General features: G+C 36.2%; 1 protein-coding gene across 1 annotated transcript in view; it reads left to right on the top strand.

Moving 5' to 3' along the window:
• Positions 1 to 27,037, top strand: part of ZSWIM6 (zinc finger SWIM-type containing 6) — a 198,842-nt gene that overhangs the window by 152,682 nt on the left and 19,123 nt on the right. The window contains exons 5-6 of the mRNA XM_082457102.1: positions 21,812 to 21,991; positions 26,633 to 26,809. Coding sequence (XP_082313228.1) covers positions 21,812 to 21,991; positions 26,633 to 26,809 — 357 coding nt within the window. The remainder of the gene's footprint in view (positions 1 to 21,811; positions 21,992 to 26,632; positions 26,810 to 27,037) is intronic.

The raw sequence follows: 27,037 nt of genomic DNA, 5'->3' as shown, positions 1-27,037 counted from the left end.
ACAGTTGAATAATTTTAACAACACTTGGGGATCACCCCCTTGTGTGTTTTCATAAAACTCTGCTAAATATAGACCACGGAGATTTGACTAGGAGTTAAGATGTAATACATTTTAGTGTTCTATATTATACATGTAATGTGCTGGTAGCATTGTTTGTACCAAGAATAAATTCCAGTTTCTTTCTTTTATGCTGTCTTTCTATTTATAACATGAGTCCATCGGTGGTAGATTTTGTTCTCACATTCGTGGCTAATAGGAATGTCAGAGCATTGGTATAATGTGTTCTTTTCTTCCTCACAATTTCGGAAAAGTTCTCTCCTTACTTTTCTCACTTCTTAAAAGTTAGTATTGAACTTGCCCTCAAGAAACTGCCACCAAAGGGAAATCTGGCTGTGGGAGTCTCCTTCCTAGAATGTGGATCTCTAGAGCGTCCCATCGTGGGTAGAGCATAGGAGGAGTGAGGGAGTAAAAACGAAGAAAGACAGGCTGGGGATCATTTCCTTTCACCATTTCTTACCCTGAAGTGGCAGCATACAAAAATTAACGAGGTCTGAGAAGCCTCATTTTAAGCCATCTGCGATTCCCAGGGGCTTCACGGGGAATCAAGGATGCCAGGAGCTAGAATGAAAGAAGTGGAAGCCAAGGGAGGACTGCAGCAGCCACTTAGGCTGTTCTCTGCATGTGCTGGCACCTAGCAAGGTGCTTTGCAAATGTTGTCATGGTTCATTTAAGGTTAGGTGGGCTAATGAGGTCGGGGGAGAACCCAAGGAAAGGAATAATGGTTGTCACTCAGATAGGGAGTGCAGACCCTGCCTCACAGAGCCCCCCTGGGTTGGGGCGGGAGGGAGAAGAGTGTGGTAGGAGGAGGCAGGGCCTTCTCCTGCCGGTAGAGCGCCTCCTGCCTCTTTACACACCAGGCTTTCCGCTAAGATTTCTCTAGGACAGAGGATTCTGAGATTTAAAATACGTGCTTGACAGTGACTATCTTCAGTAGGCTTTTAAACAGCCACCCATCTTAAGGGTATACCTGAGAATGACTTTTTTATTTATGTAAATAACTTTCCCTTATATATTTTAGGTGGAAGGCAGGCTGGCAAATGATTTGCAGTAGGTGAATTTTTGTGAGGCTGCTGTAAGCTTGTCTGATAACTTCGTAACATTGTTTTTAGTGCTCAAGTTCAAAATTCCAAATTGAAATAAGGATAGGACTCTATGTAAAGTACAGGTGCCATCTGACATTAAATTGCTTGAATGAGTTAGTAGATCTTAGACCGATGAGTTAGACTGATCTTAGGGCTATTTTCTCCGGCTCTGATCTAGCGATGAATTGCCAGGAGTAGTGGTAGTAGTGGTTATGCAAAATGTGGCTCACTCCCTCAATTCTATGAGCAGCGATAACCTTTGAAATGGAAATCCAAATCTCTGTGATTTTGAGCTATGACCAGCTGAACCTTGTTGACCTCAGGTTGTGCTTCCCAGCCCCTTTTTGGGTAATTTAGTAAATTTCAGAATTTGCTTCAGCAAACCTGGAGGAGAGAGAATCATTCATAAATTAGGAATCAGACTTAAGCGATAAACAGTCTTGAAATGGCTTAGATTGGAAACCACAGTCTTCCTTTGTGATGAGCAAGGGCTGAGGGGGTTCTATGGGAGGAGCCTAAACAGGACACTTGGGTCAAATATAAGCTGGGAACGGGGAGAAAACTCTGTTAGGAGGAATGCTTTCAAAATGCTGCCAAGAGCACAAAAGTCTTAATTCACCTCTCCCCGACCCCGCCTGCCCCCAACACACACACATTTAAAGATGAGATTAATATATCCAGCAACCTATTCACCATACATATTGATCATACACAGAAAATGCTCTTTGCTAAACAATTAGGATCCTGTATAGACCAAGTAATCTGAGAGATTTTTTTGTCTGTTTTGAAACCATTAAACTGCTCTCTGTGGTTAATATTAATAGTCTTCTTGTCAGTTGCTGTCTTTATTGGGGCATTTAAACTAATTTCATGGCCATCCTTGTTCGTCCCTGTATTAGTGTCCATTTAATAATCTCACCCTACTTTTTTCCTTCTTGTCTACTAATAGAACATTGAAAGTGATTCATTTCTTAAAAGTTAGTTTTCCAGTAAAGGTGAGAAGAAAAATATGCCTTGCATAGAGTTGGTGCTCAGTAAATACTTGTGAATAAAAAGTGAATGAATAATTGAAGTGTAATGCTAGACACCTATTTGGAAGCATTAAGAAGTAAGCATTTTTGGTGTACTGAAAACAGTGATTGAAAGGCATTGATCTTCACTGTGTCCTCAGTTTTCCTTTCCTACCATTCTGGTTTTTCCTTCCTTCCTGCCCATGTACAGGTGAATCTTCACGGACGTCTGTGTACTGAGGAACACACACGCGCACACACAGATGCACACTGAAATATAAACACAGTTTAGGGTATGGAAGGGCAGTGATTCCCCCTTGCCATCAGTGCTGCAGGTAATCTATTGCATTAATCAGCTAGCCAGTGGGAAATGCAAGGGAAGTGATTATACTATCATACACAATACAATCAGCATGAAGCACTTGTCAAGACCAATACATCAAAGTTTAATTCAGTAATAGAATGAATTAGAGCAAAATGAAACATTCTGTTCTTCAAGAAACTCAGTACCCATCACAAATTCTTTCTGAACTCTATAGAAAAGTCAGTGTATTGAGAAATTGTTTTTAATGAGTAAGATTGCAGTTCCAATATGACAGAATACTATAAACCCATTTCCTTGGGGTTGTTACACAACTATAGCTGAAGTGTTTACCTGTCATTAGTATTCTATAATCATAACCATTGGTAAATTCGATTATTTTTGGTAGGGCTCCTGATTATCTATTGTCCTAAATTAGTTCTCCAAGGTAAGTGAAAGGAAGGTTGTTGTACCGGTAGCTTAGGGAAGCACTTATCTATAAATATGGTGGACAGTAGCGTGCCTTACCAGTACAGCAGGCAGATTAAAAAGAACCTACTGTTTATAGTGCCCTATGGTAGGCACTGCCATTGGGGAGCTTATAATCTAGTTAGAAAACAGAATACGTGAAAAATAAAAAGCAGCCCAAGTAAGACAACAGAAGAAGTGAGGTTATATAATGTAGGATGTGTTTCAGAAAAATTTGAGGCTAGATCTAATATATTTCATACGGTACGTCACAATTCTGTATCAGTTTGTAATATATATTCACAAGTAATTCTTTACCACACTTAACCAGGCATGTTTTTTCAAAGGGGCAAGTTGAGGTAAGTTCTGTCTTAAACAGGATTGTTTCAGTGTTCAGAGCCTACAACTAGAATATAAAGAACAGGGTTCTTGGAGCCAGACGCTCTTTAAGCATGGGTTCTGAGCCTCATATTCACTCACTGTGTAACCCTGGACAAGTTCCTTATCTTAGATAGAACCCCAGTCTCCTTATCTGTAAAAAGGCATAATGAGGATTTTTGAGGCCTAAGATAATTTAGATAATATACAACACTTTCCTTCTCATTCTGGAAGCCCTTTGTCTATGCTGGGAAAGTGGGCCCAATGGGCAGCTTGTAGGAGAGAGGCATCCTGAAGACCTAAAGAGTATTTTCAGAACTAGATTTATATAGACTTGGAGTCACGACTGTTGGACGAATCATGGCACTGTTTATGAAGGCAGTTCAGTTAAGCAGCCAGTGCAGAGCACATGGGAAATGTTCTTGCAGGTTACCACAGTTCACATTCCCTCTCCTCACTGTTGACTGCCCTTTTGTATCTCAAACTAAGACATCGTGTGTCATTGTGTCTTTTTCTCTTCTTTCTACTTTTCCTGGCTTTCCTTTCCTCCCTCCCTCAAAAAGGAGCAGGGTGGTGAGTGGTGGAGTAGCTGGCTCTGGTCACTTCCTATAGGACCAGGTTCCTAATGAGGTCAGGTTGTGTTTGATGCGCTGTGCATGTTGACCCAGTAGCACTGACAAGTCACATGGGATGGAAAGCCTGCATATTAATTAGATGAGGGCCACAGGTTTGCCTGAAAGGAACATTATCCAGGATACCAGTTAGCTGTTTTGGAATATCTGTGGTTTATTTTCTTTCTTGACCACAAAAAGATGGTGATTCTACTTCCATCTTTTCTCAGAGCCCGGGTAGATGATAACCAGTTGTATGCCGTTTGGCTGAGGGTTTAGCCCTGCTTGACCTAAGTAATCTCAAAAGCTCTCTCTTTACAGTGTCCCTGAGGCTTTATTTTGAAATTTCCCCAGAAGTATTTTAGTGAATTAGGAACTAGCGTACCAAATTTAAAGTACAGAGAATGTTTTTACCAGTTAAACGTATTTTCCAAACATGGGTTACTAACATATTAAGACTGAATTGTACTGCGAACGATACTATAATTAGGGTCGCAATTTTTGTGTGGTCTGACCCAAGAAATTTTGTGACTACAGTTTTGCTAGCACAACTAATTCTGCCAGTGATCTTCTATTTGTGACTGCAATTAGGCATTTCATGGCCTCTAAATAAGTATAAGTAGTTAATTGGATCACGCATGAAATCCAAGCCTCTTATAATAGCCTCTGAGAACAAAAATAAATATTATAAATATTATGAATTGTTTTATAACTATGGAACCCTGGGAAGTACCAAAAGTGATTGTTTTATACTTTGCCTACTACTATTTCATAAGAATAAACATGATATTAAAAAGTAGAAATTAAATTTTCCAGGTGAGGTCTTCATTTTCCACCTTGGAGACAGAGGAAAAAGGGAGTCACTGGCCTTTCTTCTCACCTTTAGAGAAGGCGGTATTGGTTGCCCTGCCCCTTCGTCCCCCGCTTCTCACTGCCACTACCCCTGTGCTGTCTCCAGTAGCATTATACACATTGTATCTTCTGGAAAATAGGGAGAAGAGCACATTAATAAAGAATTCCAAAATGTCTTTTATAAAAAATGTCTAGCTTTTATATTAATTACTGAATTGATTTGCATATTAACAAAAACTCATGAAGTAGAAAGAACTTTAAAAACAAGTTATATTGATTGTGGGGAATAGCAAGAGATAGAGAATGGCCAGCTGATTTATTCAGTCACAGATCATAATGCTCCACCCAGCAATACACCCAACAGGCAAAGAGCACACTCAGTCACACACAAGTGCATTATCCCAGAAATGCTGATGTGACTCCACTCTAAGAGACCTCATATTAGTACATCATCATATTTTCAGAGAAAACGGATTTCTTCTGACTTGAATAATCCATCTTGAATTGTAAGTTGAACTTTTGATTGTTTATCTGCTGTTTTAATCTGCAGTGAAATTACTTATTTGCTATGCCTGTCAGTCCTGAAAAATACAGAGTTTTCATTTGTTTCATTAGATCTTTTTAGATGGACCTGTGGTAGGTTTTTGTTGGGTATGATTCTATTAATATATATGCAACATGTTCTAAGTATATAAGAGTAGATGGTTAAATAAAGTACAGGGTTTATTAGCAGTACGTTTAGGCTACTTCATAATTTTCAACAATAATATACCATTTGTATTATACTGCTGAAATATGAGGGAGCGGATCAGTGATTCTGTCAAAAGACTAAAATCATTAATCTTAGAATTCATATACGCTAACTGCACATAGGAAGCCTCACTTACAGAGGTGCTTTTTGACCACGTATCTAGGCAGAAGGCTAAACACCACAGTGTTTAAGAATGTTAGTTAGGGGGCGGATCATGGGCCTTGGTAACAAATCCTGGCTGCCATCTTTAATAGCAGCACAACATTTCTACTTGTCTCTGAACCTCAGTTTCCTTATTTGTAAAGTGAGTCTTTCTTTGAGGGTGAAATGTGATAATGTATGTAAAGTACTTCACATAGGGTTAGTGTGAAGTATATTCAGTAAATGGCAGCAAGTGGATAAGTAAAGATGCCATTCACTTTCAGAAGTATGTTCGCTGAACTAGATGGAGTGAAATTTGTACCCTAAAGACAGACATTTTAAAACTTTAAATGTAGACTCTATTTAGAAATCTAACATGGGTAACATGATATTATTAGGATCTTCCTTGAAGGGATAGAAATTAACATACAAATCAGCATTTAATACTGTGTGTTGGCATACCCTTTATGCTGTTAAGTTTTCATAATGGCTTTTTTGTTTTTTGCTTGACTTGCAGCTCTTTTCATATGTTGAGCGGTTTGTTTGGATTTGATAATTTTAACTAACAACATTCTCATACCCATTGGTAAATACCTTCGTTTTCCATTTTGTAATCTAGCTGAGTTACATTATTTCCCGGTGATAGTGATAGATTTCAGTGGCCACAGATCCTTCGCTACTCTTCCATTGAGATGTGGGGTTTGTGTTCTCTCATTTTTGTAGATGTTTGACCAACAAAACATGACAGTAGATGTTTCGGCCAGTTTCTGGGCCCAAGCCTTAAAAGTGACTGGCAGTGTCTACCTCCTGTCTCTTAGAAGGTTCTGTCCTAGGGCCCTGAGTTTTCATGTAAAAAGTCTGGCTATCCTGAGCCTTCCATGTTATGAGAAAGCTCACACTGTCCACGTAGAGAGGCTGTGTTATGGCAGGGGAAAAGTAAGGAGGAGAGAATCTCTGACCTACAGAATTATGAGATACAATGATACCTTGTTATATTAAGCCTGTAAGTTTAGGGTAGTTCTTTTACATAGTAATAGATAACCAGAACAGGGGTTATACATCTGACAATACTTCATGCTGTTTCTAATGGTTATCTTACAAGTCTCTAGCAGTGTCAAATAGAATAATGTGTAAAAACGAAGTTCTGTTATTTCAGTTAACTTTTATCCCTTATGTTGGACTAAGATGTTTGTCAAAATTGAATCTGTATTACTAGGAAGTAGTGTAAAACAGTCCTAGAGTATTGTACATCGCCATTTTTAGTATTTTTAAGGTAATTTTTCCTCACCTTCATATTCTCCTTATACCAAATTTCACCTGGTTTGACTTCCAGGTTTTTTCCCCTCCAAAAATAAGAATTTGGGTTCCAGTAAGTTTTAATTTTGAGTTCCTGAAGAAGACTGGAACCCTTGACACTAAAAAGGGACGGAGAGTGAATGGTAGACTAGAAGTTTTGGCCGAGATTCTGAGGGGGGAGGGGGAGGGGAGGGAGGCTGAGGAAGGAAGAGTCTGAACAGGCTTCAGCACTGCTCTTTGTCCGTCCTTTGGCATGAGGTTACCATGGGCAGAGAAAACGTTATATAACCCTGTAGGGTTGGGGATGAGTTTGAGAAATGCCTCCTCCATTCCAGTAGGTAAGGATAAAATTACCCAAAGCATCTCAGACCTCTAAGTGACTGTGGGCCTTGGGTGGGGCCTGGGAGGCCTACTGGAAAACAAAACACATTTACAACCCTATCTTTGAAACCAAGGGAAAAGAAGACACTAAAAGATGTTTCTAGCTAAAAACATATAGCAAGTGGAAATTAATTGCACAAGAACCCATTATTACTAGCCTAAGTGTTTAATGTCACTGATATTTTTTTGTTTAATATGTTCTCTTAATTGTTTTATTTTATTAAATGTAGAAATATTTATAACGGTATTCAGAGAATCACAAGCTGAGTCCTTCAATCTTGTTTTCACCTTTCGAGTCTCAATTTCCTCAACATCAAAGTCTTCTACACCGGGGTTTGCTGGAGTGCACCTTTTGGTGCTGGGTGGAACTCTACAGTTTTCAGAACATTTCTGCACATATTATCTTACTTAAGTGTAAACAGCCCTACAAGGTAGGTAGGAATTATTATCTCTATTGTTTAAATCAGGGACTGCCACCACAGAGAGTCTAAGTGGCCTTGCCCAAGGTCTTGCAGCTGGTAATCCATATCTTGTCCTTTCCAGATCAGAGTTTGTGGATCAAACGTTTCTTCTAGTTGGAAATGTAAAACACTGGCTATGTGGGGCAAAATGGTGGTGATTTGTACATCGAAATGTTTGATGGACAAGACTGGCCTTCGGGACATTTAGAATTCATTAATTCTTGTTACCTACATTTGTTGAGAGTGTGGGTGCTTGTCCATTGGCAGTGGGACCGGTAGAATACAGAAGCGACTAAAAAGACTTCTGTACATGGAATCTAAGAAATGCGAGAAAGAAACGCATATAACAAAACAGCAGTAGACTCACAGAGAACAAATCAGCGGTTACCAGTGGGGAGAGTGAAGGGGGGTGGGAAAGATAGTAGTTTGTTTTTCTTAATCCAATACTTCTATGTAGAAAATAAAAAAAACAAGGATCTATTGTACAACACAGGGAAATATAGACATTATTTTGTAATAACTTTTAGTGGAGCATAATCTATAAATATATGAATCCATATGTTATAAAAAAATAAAAATATTTTAAAAATAAAAAGGCTTTTGTGATGATTTGTCTTCTGTCTCCGTGTGATTCTGTCCATGTGATTTGCCTATTTGGGTCAGGTATAGGATGCGAACAGATTTTAAGACCACTGAGTGGATTGGAACCATTCACCTTGTGCAAAAAAAAAAACGGTTTTGTTTTCCTTCATCCCAGGGGAGTTGCCTTCCTTGTTTTGCTTTACTTTGACTTGTAGATTACAGCACATCTTTTTGCTGAAATCACTGAGTGCAGATTAGGTGGAGTAGTGGAAAGGAGAGTAAAAGCATGCTGGGTGGTAGAGAAGAAGCTAGACTAGAGCTGAAATGTGCCATGGATAATTCAGAAACCTAATGATGCACACACCGGTGATTTGATAATTGCCTTTATATACTTTGAGGCATTGAAGCTAGGAAAGCAATTTAAAAGTCTTGAATTTATTTTCATTGTACTTCATAGCAAATAATTAAGTGTCCTTTGTAAAAGAACCAGTAATACTTTCTAGATGCCAGGTCATCTGCTAGGTGCTGGAAATGCTAAGTTTTCACTGAGTGCTCTGTCCTATTTTTGGTTGAGTCCTTTTAAAAGGGTTTGTATTTCTGAGGGACAGCAGAATGAAGTGTTTAATCATCAAAGAGCTTTATTTTTAAAGCTACAAATGTTGCAGGAGTGTGTTGGAAGGGAAGGAGATAAATGCTCAAAGTGGGACTCCGAATTAATAAAATTTGGAGGATGACTTACTCAATTTGGTTAACTTGGTTATTAAGGCTAATTACGGCTTTTGTAGTGGTGACTGTTCAGATAAAAGACCATATCTATTATAGCTCTGAACTTGAATCTAACATTAAGAACATCCTTTCAAGATGAAACCTCTCTTTAGGGAGGTGAGCAATAAAAAAACATTACTGGCTTAAATTAATAAAGGCTTGGCTCTAAAAAATTTTTTCTCATTCTGTAACGGAAATTTTCTAATTAGAGAAATGTAAGCATGAATATCTAGTTTTATAGCTTTATTTTTTCCTTGAATCATAGAAATCACTTTAAAGTTTGCAAGAATATTTAGGATCTTGTTTTTAAGATCTTGTAATCTGTTTGCATTTTAGTTTTCTCATCTTTAAAGTGGATGTATTATTTCTGATCATGGAGGATTATTGTAATGAGTTAATGAAAAAAATATTTGTGAAGCCCTAAGTATAGTGCCTATAGCACATGATAGGCACCCAAGAAATGGTGACTATTAGTGATAATAATGATTATTTAATTAAAGTTGTAATTGGTGTTCCTATATTTGTTTCCTCAAAAGAACTTTTTTAAAAAGTAGAATTATATGGTTTTGTCAGTGTTGTGCTGGCTTCTGTAAGCTCTGACTTTTCACCAAGTGAAAGTGAAGCTTACTGGATCATTATCACCTTGTCAGCTTCTTCATATGCAAGTCAGTCAGTCCTTCAGCATTGTATACATTGGTTAGTATTTTCCTAATTTTATCTTTGAGTTACTTCAAAAGAACTAGTGCTTAGTATAAATTTGGTTTTTAATTCTATTTTTTAAACTTTGTATTGCGCTATATCTTTAAAAAGAAAAAGAAATTGAATGTGAAAAACAATGGATTTGAGATACATATATATGTTAGGATATATAATTTCTACATTTAAAAAAAAATTTTGTTGGCGTATAGTTGCTTTATAATACTGTGGTAGTTTATACCATACAGCAAAGTGAATCAGCTATATGTATACATGTGTTCCCTCTTTTTTGGATTTCCTTCTCATTTAGGTTGCCACAGAGCATTGAGTAGAGTTCCCAGTGCTATACAGTAGGTTCTCATTAGTTATCTATTTTATACATAGTATCAGTAGTGTATATATGTCAATCCCCATCTCCCAATTCATCCCCCCACTTTCCCCCTTGGTATCCACAGGTTTATTCTCTATGTCTGTGTCTCTATTTCTGCTTTGTAAATAAGATTGTCTATACCAGTTTTTTCAGATTCCACATATATGCGTTAATACACAATATTTGTTTTTCTCTTTCTGAATTAACTTCAGTCTGTATGACCATCTCTAGGTCTATCCATGTCTCTACAAATGACCCAGCTCAGTTCCTTTTTATGGCTGAGTAATATTCCATTGTATATATGTACCACATCTTCTTTATCCATTCCTCTGTTGATGGACATTTAGGTTGAAGTTAGTTCTATCTTAGCTTTTAGTTGACATGGTGGTGCTTTTAAGCTAATTTCCAAAATAAATTATAGTTCACACAGGTGGACTGAAATACAGAATTCTGAATTATAAAATAGACACATAGAAAATAAACTTATTTTGGATAGACATTTACATATTATTTGTCCATATTAATTTACTTGGTTGCCCTTTTACACAGAACCTTGATACTACACTAACAACCTGATAATGAAATTTCTAGTCTCACAGCACATCTTTCAGAGCAACTTTTTGATTTTAGTTTTATCTGATAAAGTATTCAAGAGTAGTAGAATTATAAGACAAAAACATCTTGGAAGAAAAACATGAAAGAGTCTTAATTCTGAAGCATTACCTGTTGAATATTATAATTTTATTTTTTAAAAAGATAATTTGATGATTTGGAAAATGACTTCAGTGTAGCCTTATAAATAGAAATGCCAATTTTTGATCCAGTCTGTAACATTCATTAGATTTAATTTAATTATTACCATGTAACTTATTTTGTGTTATGTTGTCCATCAGTCCAAAATCTAAAGCCTGGTAAAGTTGTATCCCATTTTCCAATGGGATTCAGTAGGAAAGGCTGCCACTTACAGGTTCTTTAGATACCATTTTGATTTGTCTCTTGCTTTGTGACAGTGTGTGGTCATGTTTCATTTGAAGCTGTTTTTCCTGGTTCTTGGCATGGGAAACGCATACGATTAATAGGATGGTGATTTGTGCGATGTCCATTGGCTTGTAGAGAAGTCCTGCAGAGAGAGCACTCATACTTAGGTCTTTCAAATACCAGTAGATAAAATTGTTTGATCCATATATTAATTAGCACTTTTTAAAAATTCACTTTGTTACATACAGTAAAATTCCTAACTATAGTGTAAAATACATACCATAAATACTTAACTATAAAAATACATACACCTGACATTTTTAGTGTACAATTTTGAGTTTAGACAAAGGCATAGAGTCATGTGATCAATGAAGATATGGAATGGTTATTATCACCTCCAAAAATTCCCTCACACAGTCCCTTTATAATCAATTCATCACCTACTCCCTGTCCCTAGCATTGGTAGTCTATTCTCAGTTCATTTAGTTTTCCCTTTTCCAAAATGTCACATAAATGGAATAGTAAAGTGTGTGTGTACACATATATACCCTTTTGATTCTGGCTTCCTTCACTTAGTATAATGCATTTGCGATATTATGTGTATTTCAGTGGTCTGTTTCTTGTTGCTAAGTAGTAGTCTATTATATGAATGCACCAAGTTTGTTCATCCATTCATCAGTTGAAGGACATTCAGGTTGGATGTCTTTTGCATTTACAAATAAAACTGCTATAAACATTCTTGTAAAGTTTTTATGTGAACCTAAGTTTTCATTTCTCTTGGGCAAATCCCAAGAGGTAGGATTGTTGGGTCATAAGGTAAATGTTTAACTTCATGAGAAACTGCTGAACCATATTCCAAGGTAGCTATATCATTTTGCACTCGCAGCAGCAGTTATGAGCATTCTGATTGCCAGCAGTATTTTCAGATTTTAAATTTCTTTTTCTAATTTTAACCCTTATAATAGGTGTGTAGTGGTATCTCGTATGGTTTTTTTTAAAAATTGAAGTATAGTTGATGTACAATATTATATAAGTTACAGGTGTACAATATAGTGAGTCACAATTTTTAAAGGTTATAGATAGTCCATTTATAGTTAATTATAAAATATTGGCTATATTCCCTGTGTTGTACAATATATCCTTGTAGCTTGTTTTTGTCATAATAGTTTGTACTTTTTACTCCCCTCTTCCTATATTGCCCCTTCCCCCTTCCATCTCCCCACTGGTAACTACTAGTTTGTTCTCTGTATCTGTGAGTGTGCTTCTTTTTTTATTATATTCATTAGTTTGTTGTATTTTTTAGAGTCTACATATAAGTGATATCACACAATATTTGTCTTTCTCTGTCTGATTTATTTCACTTGACATGATACCCTCCAAGTCCATCCATGTTACTGCAAATGGCATTATTTCATTCTTTTTTGTGGCTGAGTAGTATTCCATTCTGTGTATATACACTACATCTTCTTTATCCATTCTTCTGTTCATGGACACTTAAGTTGCTTCCATACCTTGGCAATTGTAAATAATGCTGCTGTGAACATTGGGATGCATGTGTCTTTTTGAATTAGTATTTTTGGGTTTTTTTAGATGTATACCCAGGAGTAGAATTGATGGATCATATGGTCGTTCTATTTTAGTTTTTTTGAGAAACCTGCATACTATTTTCCATAGTGGCTGCACCAATTTATATTCCCAGCAACAGTGTATGAGGGTTTCCCTTTCTCTACATCCTCGCCACATTTGTTATTTGTGTTCTTTTCGATGATAGCCCCTCTGACAGGTGTGAGATGATATCTCATTGTAGTTTTGATTTGCATTTCTCTGATGATTAGTACTGTTGAGCATCTTTTCATATGCCTTGTTGGCTATCTGCGTGCCTTTGGGAAAATGCCTGTTCAGTTCTTCTGCCCATTTTTTAATCGGGTTGTTTGTTATTTTGATTTTCTTCTCGTTTTGTCAGTGGTTTCCTTTGCTGTGCAAAAAGCTCTGAAGTTTAATTAGGTCCCATTTGTTAATTTTTCCTTTTATTTTCTTTGCGTTAGGAGACAGATCCCAAAAAATATTGCTATGATTTATGTCAAGGAGTGTTCTGCCCATATTTTCCTCTAGGAGTTTCATGGTTTCCGGTCTTACATTTAGGTCTTTAATCCATTTTGAGTTTATTTTTGCGTATGGTGTTAGAGAATATTCTAATTTCATTCCTTTACACGTAGCTGTCTAGTTTCCAAGCACCACTTATTGAAGAGACTGTCTTTTCTCCATTGTATATTCTTTGTTGCAGAGTGATTGACCATAAGTGCATGGGTTTATGTCTGGACTCTCTATTCTGTGCCATTGATCTATGTGTCTGGTTTTTGTACCAGTACCATGCTGTTTTTATTACTGTAGCTTTGTAGAATAGTCTGAAGTCAGGGAGCGTGATTCCTCTAGCTCTGTTCTTCTTTCTCAAGATTGTGTTGGCTATTTGGGGTCTTTTGTGTTTCCATACAAATGCCATTGGTATTGTGATAGGGATTGCATTGAATCTGTAGATTGCCTTTGGTAATATGGTCATTTTAACAATATTAATTCTTCCAATCCAAGAAGACGGTGTATCTTTCCATCTGTTTGTGTCATCTTCATTTACTTTCATTAGCATCTTACAGTTTTCCAACTACAGGTCTTTTACCTCTTTAGGTAGGTTTATTCCTAGGTATTTTATTCTTTTTGATGCGATGGTAAGTGGGAGTGTTTCCTTAATTTCTCTTTCTGATAGTTCGTTGTTAGTGTATAGAGATGCAACAGATTTCTGTATATTAATTTTGTATCCTGCAACTTTTCTGAATTCATTGATAAGCTCTAGTAGTTTTCTGGTGGTGTCCTTAGGATTTTTTAGGTATAGTATCATGTCATTTGCAAACAGTTTCCATTTTCATTTTCATAATGATTAATGATGTTCAGCATGTTTTCATCAGCAGTTTGCCATCTGTACATCTTCTTGAGTGAAGTGTCTTTTCCAAATTTTTTGCCTATTTGTAATTTGTAATTGAATTTGTAATTCGTTTTCTTGATGAGTTTTGGGAGGATTTTACATATTCTAGATACAAGTTCTTTGTCAGATGTATGATTTGCACATATTTTCTCCCAATCTGTGGCTTGTCTTTTCATTCTCTTTATATTGTTTTTTTTGCAGCACAAAAGATTTTAATGTTGATGAAGTCCACTTGATAAATTTTATCTTTTATGGATTATGCTTTTGATATTGTATCTAAGGTTATCTCTGCCTAACCCAAGGTCACGAAGATGTTTTCCAGAAGTTTTATGGTTTTAGGTTTTATATTTAGGTCTGTGATCCATTTTGAGTTAGTTTTTAATAAGTAAGTTGAGTTAATTTTTAATATACTGTGTGTTGTAGATTTAAGTTCATTTTATATGAATATCCAATTGTAGTAGCACTAGTTTTTGAAAAGATTTATCTTTTCTACATTGAATGGCTTTGAACCTTGAATTGACCATATCTATGTAGGTCTGAGCTCCCTAATCTATACAATGGTGTATGTACCTGTTCTTTCACAATCATACACTGTCTTGATTACTCTTAACTTTATACTAAGTCTCAAAATTAGGTGCTGGGGAGCCTTCCAACTTTTTCCTTCTTTAAAATTGTTTGACCATTCTATATTTTTGTCAGCATGTACACCAGTGCCTGCTAGGGTTTTGAGTAGGGTTATGTTGAATATATAGATCAATTTGGTGAGAATTGATATCTTAATAGTATTGAGGTTTCCAGTCTGCTTTTTAAGATTGTCTTTGATTTCTCTTGTCAGTGTTTTGTAGTTTTTAGCATAGAGGCTCCGTACATGTTTTGTTAGATTTATAACTTAAGTATTTCATGTTTTTTGATAGTATTATAATTGGTGCTTTTGGGGGGTAAATTTTGATCTGTAATTGTTCAATTTTAGTACGTAGATATACAGTTGGTTTCTTGCTTTGAATTTGTATCATATGACCTTGCTAAACTTACTTACCTTTTTTGTAGGCTAGTTGTCTACAAATAGAGGCTATTTTATTTTTTCCTTTTAAATCTATGTCATTAATCTCCTTTTCTTGCTTTATTGGCCTGGCTAAAACTTCCAGTGTGATGTTGAATAGGAGTGGTAGAGCAGACATCTTTGCCTTGTTTTTATCTTAGGGGAAAAACATTCAGTCTTTTGCCATTATCATATTAACTGTAGGTGTTTTTTTTTGCAGATGACCTTTCTCAGGTTAAGTTATCTTCTGTTCCTAGTTTGCTGAGAGTTTTATTTATTATGAAGGGATGTTGAATTTTGTCAGTTGCTTTTTCTGCATCTGTTGAAATGGTCATATGGTTCTTCTTCCTTAGTCTGCTATATAGTGAGTTACACTAATTTTTAATGTTGAACCGGCCTTGCATTCCTGGGATAAACCCTATTTAGTTGTGGTATGTTTTCTTTTTTATGTATTTCTTAATTAGATTTACTAATATTTTGTTGTGGTGTTTTACTTTGACATGTAATTATGTTTACTTGTAATGTTTTTTGTCTGGTTTTGCTATCAGGGTAATGCTGGCCTCATAAAATAAGTTCAAAACCTTCCCTTTCTTCTTTTTTCTGGAAGGTATTGTATGGAATTGGTGTTCTTTCTTTCTTTACTGTTTGGTAGAATTTTCCAGGGAAACATCTGGATGTGCACTGTTAGAGTTTTAAACTGCAGATTTAATTTCTTTGATAAATTTAAAGCTATTCAGGTTATCATTTCTTCTTGAGAGAACTGTGGTAGTTTGTGGTTTTTCAAGGAATTTGTCCATTTCATCTAAGCTGTAGAATTTATGAGAATAAGTTGTTCATAGCATTCCTTTATAAGCCTTTTAATGCCTCTCGGATCTATAATTATGTGCCCTTTTTTATTCCTGATACTCATAGTTTGTCCTTTCTTTTTTTGGTCAGACTGATTATAGCTTTATTAATCTATTTAAAGAACTAGCTTTTGGTTTCATTAAAAAAAACTTAGGTGGTGGTTTTCCATTTAATTGATTTCTGATCTGTTGTTTCCTTCTTTCTGTTTGCTTTGGCTTTGATTTCTCATTCTTTTTCTAGTTTCTTAAGGTGGATATTTAGATTATTGATTTGAATCTTTCCTTCTTTTCCAATACAGGCATTTAATGCTATAAATTTCTAAACTCTTTTTAGCTGTAGATCACAAGTTTTGATATATTTTATTTGCATTTTCATTCAGAACAAAATATTTTGTTTTCTTTTGTGACTTCTTTTACTCATGAGTTATTTAGAATTGTGTTGTTTAATTACCAGATATTTGGGAATTTTCCAAATATCATCCTGTTACTGATTTCTAATTTAATTCTATTACATTAGAGAATATACTTTGTATGATTTCACTTCTTTAATATTTGTCAAAGTTTGTTTTATGGCCCAGAATATGGACTACCTTGGTAAATGTTCTTTGTGCATTTTAGAAAGTATAAGATTTTGTTTTGTTTTGTTTTTCTACTAATGTTAAGTGGAGTGTTCTATGAATGTCAGTTAGATTAAGCTGGTTGATAGTATTGTTTTAGGTATTGTTTTTTTTTTTTTTTAATTTATTTATTTATTTTTGGCTGTGTTGGGTCTTCGTTTCTGTGCGAGGGCTTTCTCTAGTTGTGGCAAGTGGGGGCCACTCTTCATCGCGGTGCGCGGGCCTCTCACTATCGCGGCCTCTCTTGTTGGGAGCACAGGCTCCAGACACGCAGGCTCAGTAGTTGTGACTCACGGGCCTAGTTGCTCCGCGGCATGTGGGATCTTCCCAGACCAGGGCTCGAACCTGTGTCCCCTGCATTGGCAGGCAGATTCTCAACCACTGCGCCACCAGGGAAGCCCAGGTATTCTTTATCCTTGCTAATTTTCTGTCTACTTGTTCTGTTAGTTATTGAGAGAGAAGTATTGAGATCTCCAAATGTAACTGTGGATTTGTGTGTTTCTCCTTTCAGCTCTGTCACTTTTTGCTTCATATATTTTGAAGTCTTAATGTTAGGTGCAGCATCCTCATTTAGGATTGTTATGTTTTTTTGTAGAACTGACCCTTTTATCATGTTATGTTTCACTTTATCTGGTGTAGCATTTCTTGTTCCAAAGTCTACTTTGTCTGATAATAATATGGCCACTCCAACTTTGTTTTGAAAGTGTTTGCATGGTGTATCTTTTTCCATCCTTTTCCATTTAATTTATCTATTTCATTATATTTGAAGAGGGTTTCTAGTACATAGCATAGAGTTGGGTCTTGTTTTTTAACCTGATTTCACCATCTCTTTTAATTGGTATGTTTAGATGATTTACATTTGCTATAATTATTGATGTAGTTCAGTGTAGGTCTACCATTTAATCATTTGTTTTCTATTTATCCTCTTTGTTTTTGTTCCTTGGTTCCCTCCCTCCTGCCTTCTTTTCTCCTTCTTTGGATTATTTTAAAACCTTTTTTTAGTATTTCATTTTAATTTATCTATTGTCCTTTTTGTTTGTATCTCCTTGTATTTTTTTTTAATGGTTTCAGTATTACAAGAAATATACCTAACCTTAAACAGTCTACTTTGAGTTTATACTTTGCCACTTAAAGAAGAATGTCGAATCTAACAACCATATAGGTACCTTTACTCTCCCTCCTTTATGCTATAGTTTTCATGTGTATTACATCTACATATGTTTAAAATACCATAAGACAATGTTCATGTTTTTGCTTTCAGTAGTCATACTTATCTTAAAGAACTTAGAAGGACAAAAGTAGTCCATGACATTTACTTAGGTATTTATTATTTCTGTTGCTCTTCCTTTATTCATATAGTTCCAAGTTTCCCTCTGGTATTATTTCTCTTCAGCCTGAAGAACTTTCTTTAGCATCAGGTTTCTTGAACAATACATGTTGTTAGTGTTTCCTGATCTGAGAAAGCCTTCATTTCACCATCATTCATGAATGATATTTTGCCAACTCTGGGTTGATATTTCCATTTCTTTTAACACTTTAAAGATATTGCTCCACTGTCTTCTGTCCTGTATAATTTCTGACGAGAATAATTATTTGAGTCATTCTCCTTTATATGGCATTTCATTTTTCTCTGACTGTTTTCAATATTTTTTTCTTTTCTCTTTGGTTTTCAGTGATTTGATTATCACTGGGCATGGATTTTTTTTGGTTAGCTCAGCTTCTTTGATCTGTAAATTCATATCTTCAATTTTGGGAAGTTTTCAGTAATTATTTCTTTTGAGTTTTTCTGTATCTATTTCTCATCTTCTTTGGATCTCCAATGATACAAATGTTACTTTTGATATTTTCCCACCTGTCTTAAGGCTCTGTTCATTTTCTTCTGATTGTTTCTCTCTCTTCTTCAGATGAGATCATTTCTATCTTCAAATTTACTGACTTTTACCTCTGTCATATCCATTCTACTATTAATCCTATCTAGTGAATTTTTTATTTCAGATATTGTTTTTTCAATTCTAACATTTCTATTTAGTTCTTTTTTTATAGTTCATATTCACTTCTGTCAATAGTGTTTATCTTCATCTGGTGGAACATAGTTATAATAGTTGCATAAAGTCTCTGATTGATAATTCTAACATCTGGTTCATTGTTTTTTCCATTGAGAATTGATCACATTTCCCTTTTTCTTTGTAAGCCAAGTAATTTTGGATCCTGAACATTTTAAATACTGAATTGTAAGAGTCTGGGTCCTATTATAATCCTCCGGAGAAATTTTTGTTTTTTTAAAGCATACATTCAATAGGATATATTCACAGACTATGATTTCTGTTTTACCTTCTTTGGGTGATATCAGTAAAGTTTTCAAAACCTTGGCTATGCTGCATTGGGGCAGTCTCATGCACGTGAGGTGTGACCAGTATTTGTGCCTATTTTTGTACAGAATATCCAGGGATCTCCCTCTCTAGCTTCTGAGTGGCAGGGGGTTCCCTTTTCCCAATCCTCTCACCAGGTAGATGAGGTTTCTCTCAAGTTGTTGCTCTATATGCCTTCTACATAGTTTCCCAAATGGGGCTAATCTTATGTGCAAGCCAGGAGAGAAAAGAGGGGGGAAAGTAACAGGAAGTCACCCCCATATGACTTAAATTTCTTCAAGTTTTATTTCCACAAACCGCTTGCTGTTGTTTACTTTTCAGAGCCCTCAGATTGCTGCTTTTTGTATTTTGTCCAGTTTTTAGTTGTAATTATGGGGAGAGATAAGCCATAGTGGGCTTTACTCCATCTTGATCTATCACATTTTTGTTTCTAATTGGCATTTTAAAATATAGAAATGTGAATTGTAAATATCTGTGGCTTAGGTTGTGGCTATGTTTATTTTCTGTTGGTAAACATTATTTGATATTTAAAATAAAAGATTGTCTAATTGAAGAAGCTTGATAATTTTAAATGTGGAAGAATGTAAAGCATCTCTTTTGGACAAACAAAACATAAACAGACCATTCTTACCTGTATTATTCACTTGGTTAACACAACTGGTTAAAATAAACACAGATACACATACAAACCTTTTCAAAGAAAAAGTGTTGTGAATGGCTTTGAAGTACTGGTATCTGTCTTGTTTTGAAATTGGTAAAGTAAAAACTTTTTTTTTTGGCCACATGGCAAAGCTTGCAGGATCTTACCCATGCCCCCTGCGGTGGAAGCATGGAGTCGTAACCACTGGACCACCAGGGAATTCCCAAACCTGAACTTTTAAAACTTGTGAAATATTTGCTTGAATTAGCTATCTTTTTGAAAAATGTAGAAAGGAATGATAAATTTTATCAGTACCTTAATTTTTCAAATTATGAGTTATACCTTCTAAATTCATTAGGGCTTTTCCTTTGAAAAACAAGTGAACTTTTTATTGAAGTATAGTTGATTTAAAATATTGTGTAAGTTTCAGGTGTACAGCAAAGTGATTTGGTTATATATATATATAGAATCAAAAAATATATATATATATTTGATTGTTTTCTATTAGAGGTGTTTACAAGATATTGACTGTAGTTCCCTGTGCTATACAGTAAATCCGTGTTGTTTATTTTATATATGGTAGTGTGTATCTGTTAGTCCCATATTCCTAATTTATCCCTCCCTCCCTTTTCCCTTTGGTAATAATAAGTTTTCTATGTCTGTGAATCTGTTTGTTTTGTAAATAAGTTCATTTGTACTGCTTGTAGATCCCACATGTGATATCATATAACATTGTGTCTTTCTCTGTCTGACTTACTTCACTTAGTATGATAAACTCTAGGTCCATCCATATTGCTGCAAATGTCATTATTTCATTCTTTTTTATGGCTGAGTAATATTCCATTGTGTGTGTATGTTTGTATGTATGTACATAACACATCTTTATCCACTCATCTGTTGGTGGACACTTAGATTGCTTCCACGTCTTGGCCATTGTAAATAGTGCTGCTATGAACGTTGGGGTGCATGTATCTTTTTGAATCTGAGTTGTCGTCTTTTCCAGATATATGCCCCGGAGTGGGATTGCTGGATCATATGGTAACTCTATTTTTAGTTTTTTAAGGAACCTCCATACTGTTCTCCATAGTGGCTGTACCAATTTACATTCTCACCAACAGTGTAGGAGGGTTCCCTTTTCTCCACACCTTCTCCAGCATTTATTGTTTGTAGACTTTTTGATGATGGGCATTCTGACCAGTGTGAGGTGATACTTCATTGTAGTTTTAATTTGCATTTCTCTGATGATTAGCGATGATGAGCATCTTTTCATGTGCCTGTTGGCCATCTGTATGTTTTCTTTGCAGAAATGTCTATTTAGGTCTTCTGCCCCTTTTTTGATTGGTTTGTTTTTTGTTTTTGTTTTTTTTGATATTGAGCTGTATGAGATATTTGTGTATTTTGGAAATTAAGCCCTCGTCAGTCGCATTGTCTTGAAATATTTTCTCCGAGTCCACAGGTTGTCTTTTCATTTTAAAGCAAGTGAACTTTTGATAAATGTTTAGTGATTTCATTCACAAAAAGACATAAATTTAGTGATTTCATTTATATAAAGGTTAATTCCTGGTTAAATCATTTAGGGAAGCATGTTTAAGTAAATTTTATTTTTAAAAGATCTGTTGATATATGGATATGCATACTAATTAACGAGCATAATAAAGTTTTAAATGCTTATAAGGAGACTGGGAAATAGTTTATTCGTGTCCATTGTTATGCCTTTATGATTTTATTTTAAAAAGATACTCTTAAAAGTAAATTTAATTTTTGCACAGAAGAACCATTTAGAGTGGTTTGTTGCAGCATCCATGAATAAAATCTGCTTGTAAATTAAAGTAACAAATTGGTCCTTAAGGTTGTATTCTTTATTTTTTGCCCAAAATGTCACACAAGTAGGAAGGTGATTACAATTACCATTTGAAATATCTTTCATCTTTATATGTAACAGTGTTTGGATTCTTTGGTTCACATTTGGGCTCTTTTGTCCTCTTTACATTAACCTCTGTATGAGGTTTGTTGCTTGGACAAGGGAGAATTGCATTATAAAACTGCAGACTTGGGTCCATCTTGAAATGGTTTATCATTAGCTATTAGGATTGGACACTTGTAAACTTTTAAAAAATTTGCTTTCCTCTCTCCCTTTAAATTAGGTGCTCTGTGGATGTGTATAGTTTTAAATCCCCACTGCAAGTTGGAGCAGAAGGCCAGCTGGCTAAAACAGTTGAAAAAGTGGAATGGTGTTGATGTCTGTCCATGGGAAGATGGAAATCATGGCAGTGAATTACCTAACTTAACCAATGCTCTGCCTCAGGGTGCGAATGCTAACCAAGGTGAGTACACAGTGGTAATCTGCTCACTTTGTATCTACGTAATTGTGCATCTGTGTTTATAACAGTAACTTACAATAGATTTGGGAAAATTATTTTACTCACTTAAGAACTTACTATAACTCACGGACTTAATCTGTTTTGATATGAATGTGTGTGTGTGTGTTTTAATTTTTATGTGAGACCTTTCTATAACTTTTTTTCATATCCTCAGAATACAGATGGATATAATACTTACATATACTACTAGTATGTGTTAAAATTGCCTATTAATTATTTAGTTTGAATATATTTTTAAAAATCATGGAATGGGTGGGTAGTATATTGTAAAACAAAATATTGAGAGGCTTGAGGAGCTGTGTGTTTTTATATCTGTTGGTCAGTTCATATTTGGGCTACTATACAATTTAATCAGTTAAAAATTCTTAGTTTTAGAATATAGCAAGTAAACATTTAATGACTGGGGCTGCAGGAGCATGGGGTGCTGCTGGCATTCAGACCAGGAAAATTCTTTATTGTGAAGGACTGTCTAGCATACTTGTTTCCACCTACTGTAGGCTAATAGTGCCCTCCAGTCTTTGGACAACTAAGGAATGCTCCCAGACATTTTCAGATAGCCTCTTAAGAATCTTGGTTTCTCATTTCTGTACTGGTTTTTGTTTGTTTGTTGTTTTTTTTTTAAGCTTCTCCCTCTCTATTGGACCCACTCATTTAGCTCAAGTTTCTCTCATCTTAAAAAATTTTTCCTTGCCCCCATCGTCCCCGCTAGCTACTGCAGAATTTTCTCCTCTCTTTCAGAACCAAATCTTTAAAGTAGTTAACTCTTGCAAATAAACATTTCATTCACTAACTCTGTCACTCTTCTTGTGTAAGTTTGTGCTGCTGCTCCCCCTTTTTTGTGAAAACTTGGAAGACTTTAAAGTTACAATAGATGCAAGGTGGGAGTTAAATGACATCAGAAGGATTCAGGAATCAAGACTGTCATTCTGTTTTCTGGCCCCATCTGGAGTTGGTACTCCTAGAATGAGCTGGACAATGTGCTGAGAATGAAATGTGATGTTAGCATAGTATTTTCAGTCTCTACAAAGAGAGAAAATAATATGTATTACTCCATAGGGACCTGTCCAATCAAAAAGAAGTTTCAGGCCTTGGGAAAGATGATTATCTGGCTCTCCTTTGTCTAGAGATATTTGCCTTGGGAATTCAGTATTTGAAATCTGTCTGTATCTTTATTGCCCATGATGATTTTATTTAATAACTTCAAAGAAAATAAATCTACCCCTTCCTTATACCCCAAGTTTTTTTCCAGAAGCTCAGAATTTTCAAGTTTAACACTTCAACATTTATTCTCTTCCATTGCTAGGAAAATGTATGCTTACGTCTCCATAGGCAATAAATTTGATTTTTTTTTAACTTTATTATATTTGGAGGTTTCTCTGTGTTTCACTTCCCACCTGCTTTTTTGTGACTGCCATCCTAACATTTTACAGTTTAGTTTTTTACTTTCCATTTGCTTGCTTTCCCCTTGGTTAAATATGAATATTCCATAGGCTTTAGAAAACTCTTAGGAAGTGGTCCAGCCTCCAGAAAAAAAGAGTTCATTTCATTTATGGTTTGGCCCAGGGATATGAAGTCAGGACTAGTTTCTAAGGGCAATATTTATAGCTGTTGTGCCTAAAGGCACCAGGGCTCCTCCTTTTAGCAGAACACCCACATTCTCCAGAGGGGCTGTCAGAAGAGACATCCCTACAGAGGGGCTCGGGTGCTCAGCCTGCAGTACTTCCGCTGGAGGGCTGAGCGGGCTGGCAAAGGGAGAGCCTTTGGTGACAGCAGAGCCCAGCAGCCATGCTGCTGGGTAGCGAGTGCATGTGGTACAGACCATGGGCAGAATTGGCATGTGTTTGCACATCAGAGTGAAAGTGAAACACAAATCAGGCCCTGTCTTTGCTGAGATTATTTGTTAGAATTGATTGACAACATTAGAATCCACACCCTTAGAAAGAGTAGTGTGTTTGTTTTTTAAATATACCTGAATGAGAGCCTTTTTTAAGCTTTTTTGGTTAAAAAACTAATATTATTTTACACTTTATTCAAAATTTTTTACAAATTAGTGTTTATCGGTTTTTAATTAATTAATTAATTAATTTTTGGCTGTGTCGGGTCTTCGTTGCTGTGCACGGGCTTTCTCTCTAGCTGTGGTGAGCAGGAGCTACTCTTCGTTGCAATGCGTGGGCTTCTCATTGCAGTGGCTTCTCTTGTTGCGGAGCACGGGCTCTAGGCACATGGGCTTCAGTAGTTGTGGCACACGGGCTTAGTTGCTCCACAGCATGTGGGATCTTCCTGGACCAGGGCTCGAACCCATGTCCCCTGCATTGGCAGGTGGATTCTTAACCACTGCGCCACCAGGGAAGTCCCTGTGTTTATCGTTTTAACAATTTGATTAAGATCATCTGTTTCTTTTTTCTGTTATTGCAAAAATCAAAAAAACACAGATATCTAAGATAAAAATTGACCATAATTTTGATACTTAATCAAATCAATTTTTGTTTGTATATCTTTTTAGTCATTGTATATGTACATATTTTTTTTTTGTTTCCATGCTACTATAGAGCTTTATATCTTACATTTTCATTTAAATACCAATAGTATTTAGTCTTTTTTGTTACAATTGGTTGTATCAGACTCTTAGAGCTAACCACTGTCCTGGTGTATGTCCTGTACGTTTCGCTATGCTCTTACAGTCACATACAAACATGAAAAGTTAAGATTTTAATTTTTTCAATGGAATCATACCCACAGCTTGCTTTTATTATTGATACCAAGTGGGTCAAACAGACAGAACTCTCATTCTTTTAATAAGTGCATAATAATACGTTGCTTTCTAAAGTCTCCTTTTAATTTTAAATTCTGTTTCTATGATATGAGTTAAACAAAATAAATAAAATTAGAAAGCCATTTAAAAATACTTGTGTGAGATTTGGACTTTGGAATATTTGATTGATTGACTATAAGAAGTCATGGAACCACTTTCTTGTTGAGTAGGGGTATATTTATTCTGCTCTGCAAAAAGCCCTGGTAGGTTCCAAAGGCTATTAAATGTAGGGCCAACTCTTCCCATTTGCAAAGTGTCCATCCGTCTGCTGCTAACAAGGAGTCTGGGCAGGGGCCAGAACAGATACATCAGTATTTAGGCCTCTCAAATTATGTCATCCATGCATTTTGATATGTCTGCCATTCAAATACAGATGTCTAAGTCCACCTGAGACCAAGCTGAAGTTATGTCTCTTTCTGTTCAAGACCATTCAAAAGCCTTTCAGAACAGCCTAAATAGCTGAATTTGTAGTGAGGTTATCTGTGTTTTGATCTTGACTGCCATTGCCTTGGCGGTGTGACCTTGGCAAGTCACTTTACTTCTCTCAATTTTCAGTTCCATCAGCAGAATAGAGGGGTTGGTCTAGATGAGTTTTCAGAGCTCATCTTGATTCAGTTGTATTTTGATTTTTATGATTTCCTTTATGTCTGTGCTTAGCCAAAGCTCCAGGGAGAGGAAGATGAAACTTTACCAACTAAGGAAGCTCCAGACTTTACTTCTCATTTAGTTAAGCCTCAGAACAGTGAGGGGTGATACTTGAGCTAAATAAAGCACACATAAATAAAAATAGTTTGTTACCCTGATTGTCAGTTGAGGCTCTTTCTAAGGTTTCTGCCACAGTTTAAGGTAAGTCTGGAGTTGGGCACCCAAGGGGTGGGAGTGCAGGTAGAATTTGAACGATTTTTTCCAGAAGAACTGAATAATCCCAGAAGTTGGGGTAAAAATATCCTTTATTCCCCAAACATTTCTTTTCTCTGTCAGGTCCTGAAACTTGAACCCTCTTCGGAGTGTGTGCTTCTGCTCTTTTGTGATGCCCTGGCATACACTATGCTGGGGACATCACACCAGTCATGGAACCTGCACAAGAGTCAGGAGGCAGCCTGTAGGGGCAAGGTAAGTGCGCTGGTTTGTTTTGTAGCTATGTTGTGTGGCTTTGTGAAATGTTAAATATATGCATTTATGCCCTTTGGGATATAAAGTGACATTTAATCATTATATCCCAAGAAGCATAATAGTTTTAATTGTGCAAAACCGCACAATATAGTTAAAAAATACAACCAAAAGCACAACCCTTCTGCATATTTTTAAAGGCTGATTGCATCTTCCTGAAAGGTTCCATGGCTGGTGTCTCATCTCTTGCATAGTGTTTGTGAGAGCTGTTGATCCCATCAGGGCAGTCCACCACAGCACCTCAGAAGTGGGGAGCAGTGAGTTTTCATGTGATTTTTGTGCTGAGTGCCTCCTTTCAGTGTATTTGGCATGGAAGCTAGACTTGACGATTCTTTTTGCAGGATGCCTTTAACCTTAGCTCTGATGGCTGCAGAGTGTTTGTGTTTGATAAAACAAGTGAGTGAATGGTGGCTCTTTGGTCTGATTTGCCTCCTAGTACTTAGGACATGAGAATATTCACCCTTCATCCTTCTGCTTAGGGGGTGCAGGACAATGTGTGTGGGTGTGTTCATGAACATCTGGCCACAGAATGGTATGGTATGACTGATTTATTCACATGTGAATAATAGCTGACACGGCTTTCTGAATTGTGGAAAAAACAGATTCATCGAACAGGCCACATCGGACAGTGTTCACCCGAGCCATCGAGGCGTGCGATCTCCACTGGCAGGATAGCCACTTGCAGCACATTATCAGCAGTGACCTGTACACCAACTACTGTTACCATGACGACGCTGAAAACTCCCTCTTTGACTCCCGCGGGTGGCCCCTCTGGCATGGTAAGTGGCCAAACCGGAAAGACATTTCCATGACTTACTTCTTTGTTTAGCTTCTATAGCATTATTGGAGTGGGAGGAGGAGAGTTGAGGGATTCAGTGGGAGATGGATGAATGCTTGGCAATAGGAGTTTTTCATTCAAATCCAAGTTCAGAAATGGTTTCTTGTGTCTTTTTAATAGTATTTCAGGGGAAAACATCTTACTATTAAATCCTGTTTTTATAGATATA

The sequence above is a fragment of the Balaenoptera physalus genome (genome assembly GCF_965194825.1).
Source record: "Balaenoptera physalus genome assembly, chromosome: 3".
Taxonomy (NCBI): domain Eukaryota; kingdom Metazoa; phylum Chordata; class Mammalia; order Artiodactyla; family Balaenopteridae; genus Balaenoptera; species Balaenoptera physalus.
The sequence above is the reverse complement of the archived record's forward strand: the minus strand, read 5'-3'. Positions and strand labels throughout refer to the sequence as shown.